The 4371-nt window shown below is 35.3% G+C and overlaps 1 protein-coding gene across 1 annotated transcript; it reads right to left on the bottom strand.

The window, feature by feature from the left end:
• Positions 1-613: 613 nt before the first annotated feature.
• LOC145040539 (uncharacterized) lies at positions 614-1279 on the bottom strand. Its single transcript, XM_078988453.1, has one exon. It carries the CDS (start codon positions 1277-1279, stop codon positions 614-616), a length of 666 nt encoding a protein of 221 aa, XP_078844579.1.
• Between the last annotated feature and the right edge of the window lie 3092 nt (positions 1280-4371).

Consider the following 4371-nt stretch of genomic DNA (forward strand, 5'->3'; position numbering starts at 1 on the left):
TTTTATCTATCTTAATCTAATTTTTATTTACCCCTTCATCCTCACTTGCAATCAATGTTTCTTTCTCACTTTCTTCATATGCTTGATAATTTGATTGTTGAAAGGTAAAAACTTCAAAAGTTGTGGAAACTAAGGCACGAGGTTTAGTTTGCTTTACCTTCCTTTCTTGATGCTTCTCCCAAATTCTCCATTATTCATCCACATTTTGTAATTCATCAATTGGCTTAATTTCTTCAACTTTTTGGTTAATCATGTGCAAGCTAAAGGAAGGGTTAATGTCTTTACTGTCTATGTTGTTCCAAGAAAAGGTATGATTTTTTTCCTCCGTCTTGTTTGAGAAAGGATCAAGAGTAACTTTTACCAGCTTTTGCTTATTTTTATCTAAATCATTGTATTCCTTTAAGGTTTTAGGATTTAACATCATCTGTTGATCATTTACCACAAAGTGTTTATCAAGAAAACATGTTGTGTTATCTTCAGTACTTTCATTAGATCGCGAATTTTGGCCTGACCACGTCATGTTTGTATCCTCAACATGGTGCGTCGCTTCTTTAGAGTTTCTTATATATTCTTCAACTGCACTTCCTTGAATTAGCTTCTCTAACTCTTGTAGTTATTTTTGAGCATCAAAGTCCTCATCTGAATACAATGTCAATTCCCTTGATCTATTTTCTTTCCAACTTGCTAGTTCATTTTCTAAGAATTCATCAACCGTATCCACCAAGGAAATCACATCATCACTAGACCTAGAATGTTTTACTGATTGATCAAATCTAAATGTGAGTGGATCATCTACCACCCGGAGAGTAATGTTAGGGTATCGCACGTCCATTATAGCACAAGTTGTGTTTAGAAATGGTCTTCCAAGAATAATCAGTACTTGATGGTCTGCTTCTATATCTGGCACAACAAAATCAGCAGTAAACACCAATATATCAACCTTGACCAGATGATCCTTGCATATCCCTCTTGTATATATCACCGTCTTATTAGCTAGATGGATTTCCATATAGATGGGCCTTGGTTCTGGAAGGTTCAACTTCTTGAAGAATGAATAAGGTATAACATTTACACTAGCTCCCGAATCGGCCAATGCATAACTTGTAGCCAAGTTTCCAAATGGACATGGCAAAGTTAGACTGCCTGGGTCCCCAATCTTCTTTGGTAGTTTGTTCAACATAACAGCTGAATAATTTTTGTTCAAAACTACTTCTGATACCTCCTCCATCTTCTTTCTATTGGTGAGAAGATCATTTAGGAAACTTGCATACTTTGGCATTTGAGCTATCACCTTGATGAATGGAATGTTGATTTGTAAAGCCTTGATATGCTCTAGAAAATTCTTATACTCTTCATTTTCTCTATCTCTTATAACTCGACATGGGAATGGTAATAGAGGCTAATATGGCTTAAGTGGAGGGCTTTTATTTTCTTCAGATGGAAAACACGTCGTGTTCCTCATTTGAACATGCTGTGTTGGGTCGTCAGTTTGCGATTCTTGGTTTTCTTTTTCAGCTTCCTACACCACTTTTGGGCCTTCATTCAATATTGGGCCTAAAGTAGTGAAAATTTTCCCACTCCTTGTGGATATAACACTTATATGTGTCACTCTCGGATTTTTCTCGGTGTTGCTTGGAAGTACGCCCGGTGAATGCTCATTAAATTGCTTTGCAAGTTGCCCGAGTTACTTCTCAATGTCGAGGATCGAGGCTTGATGATTTCTCATTAATTCTTGCTAATCTTTCATCATAGCTTGTTGATCTCGTATCGCCATGTCGGTTTATTCATGTCTTTTTTCGGATGTGTATGCAAAACATGCAAGCATGGTTTCAAAATCCGACTTCTTTTCTTGAAACGATTCTTCTTTTTGTACAATCCTCTCGCCTTTTGTTTTTATTCCTCCTCCTTTGCCTTCTTGTATTCTTCGTATGGTGGCCATTCCCTTTTAGGTTCCTCCAATATTCGTCATACCTACCCCTCTTGAATAACAGACTTGAGCTTTCGGTCTCCGTTCTTATCTAGGTCACAATCATTGGTTAGGTGAGGCCCACTATAGTTATTGCACCCCACACAGATGGCATGGATGGATCGGTCCATATTTTTCATCCTACGATCCTGCTATCCAACTTAGACATCATTGCCACCATATCATCTGAAACTGAGTTCACCCTTTCCTGAGTTGAGTCATTTCTTGGGTTATGATATTCTCTTGAGTGTTTAGAGAATTCTTCAATCAAACTTTTGATGTCAACTGGTGCTTTCTTCATGAGTGGTCCTTTGGAGTCAAGGAGCTGCCTGGTTGTCACATTCACTCGATCATAGATGTTGGAAACCTATTGTTGCACATTCAACTCATTTAGGGGATAGTTTCTTAGTAAACCCTTATACCTCTCCCATGCTTTATAAAGTGACTCACCTCCTTGCTATTCGAAATTTGCGATTGCTTTCTTTAATTTTGAGACCTTCGAGGGAGAGCAGAACTGATGAATGAACTCTTCACGTATCTTGGCCCATGTTGTTATGGATCCCGGGGTTAGTGCTTTTAACCAATCCTTCGTGGCTCCCTTGAACATAATTGGTAGCATTCTAAGTAATACAGTTTTGCGAGGCACATTGGGGATGTTGAAGTAGTCGACTATGTCGTTAACCTCGTCAATGTGGTTATAGTCATATTCGTGATCCTTCCTGTAGAATGGAATTTCCTTCAATTGAGTGAGGATATGACCCTTGAATTGAAATTTTGTGGTCATTGGAATGGTGGGTTGAACAAGACCTGGTCCAGTGTCCTCACGCATCTTCTTCTTGTACTCCTCCATGGTTATATACGCAATATGCGCCATCTCTACTTTTGTTTTTGGTGACTTGGGTGTTTCGGGCTCGTGATCTGCTATCTTTTCTTCTTGAGTTTTCTCGAAGCTTTCACAATTACTTGATTCTCTGATTGCTTTACCCTTCTTTTTTCACAAGATTGATTCCGGATCTCCCAACGGTGGTACTACCATTGAATTAGAGCTTTGAGTCATAAACTAACTGAAACCAACCAGAAAATTACGCATAAATGAATAAAAACGATAAAAATAAAAACTTCAACTACGTCAAACACATCATGTTCAAATATGACCACAGCATGTTCAATCGCAAAAACAGAAAAATAGATATGAAAATTAAAGCAGAAAAACTAGTAAATTTATATGAGATAAATCTCACACAAAGGATTGATAACACTAGAAAATAAAATTAACTATTTAGAACCGTTCCACGCCAACAGTGTCAGTAACTTAATACATGTTGAATGTACTAGCTTTAATCATAACTAACTTAAACAAAAACAAACACACGATAGGCAGTGTGCCTATCGATTAGTAGTTTAGTGAAGGTAAGTAAAGTATCGAACACAGGGAACAGTAAACAATTAAAATTACTACTAATATTATCTAATTTAAAAATTGAATTAAAGAAGGGGTTTTTCTCTAGTTTTTTAAGATTAGAAAGTTAAGCATTTACTTTAACACTTAGCAAAGAGCAATTAATGACTTAAAATAAGAACAAAAGACAACTAGATTAAATAATATTAAAGAGACTTCCGTTTAGATTCGATTCACTTATTCCTATATTTGATTTCGTGCCAAGTGCAATGGATTAATATATCACAAATTACCGATTTCTAATGTGATTAGGTTCAGGTTCACTATTACTAATCCTTTAGGAAACAAATCAATTCAAGTAGTGATCAAGTGATTAAATTAGAGAGTCTACTAGTGTTCAATTTGAATCAAGCAAGACTTGTAATAATAGTTAATTAAAATGATTGGTTCAATTAACTTATATATGGTTGGTCATCATATATACCTCACACATTAACTTACTTATTTTTCTAGATAACCATAGATTATGTTGACAACACTAGGAATATAATCTTGTATTCATAAAATCATAAGAGGTTAGCAATCAAGAAAGATGTTCATGCAATCTCAATAACTCAATAATCCACAGAAAATAATTGTCATTAACACTAAGGTTCTATTAACAAGCTTAACATGATAAATAATCAAATCAATATAATCCAAAGCCACTAAATCAAACCATAATCATAAGATCCTCTACTCTAAACGAAAGTAGGGTGTTTAGCCCATGATTTTAGTAGAAACAAGCATAAAAACGAAATTCATCAATGAAAATATAATGTAATAAAAGGAATTAAGTATGTTATTATTGATTTTTGCCTTAGATCTCTTCAATTCAAAGCCTCTAGGCAAATTCCAAGCTTCTAATCGCCAAATCCACTTCCTTTTCCTTCTGAGCATGTCTTTGTTGCTGAAAATGAAAATTTAAAATAATTAAGTACCTTTTATTCAATATTTGAGATAAAAA

Source organism: Lactuca saligna, chromosome 4 (assembly GCF_052625555.1).
Source record: "Lactuca saligna cultivar CGN05327 chromosome 4, ASM5262555v1, whole genome shotgun sequence".
Classification (NCBI taxonomy): Eukaryota; Viridiplantae; Streptophyta; class Magnoliopsida; order Asterales; family Asteraceae; genus Lactuca; species Lactuca saligna.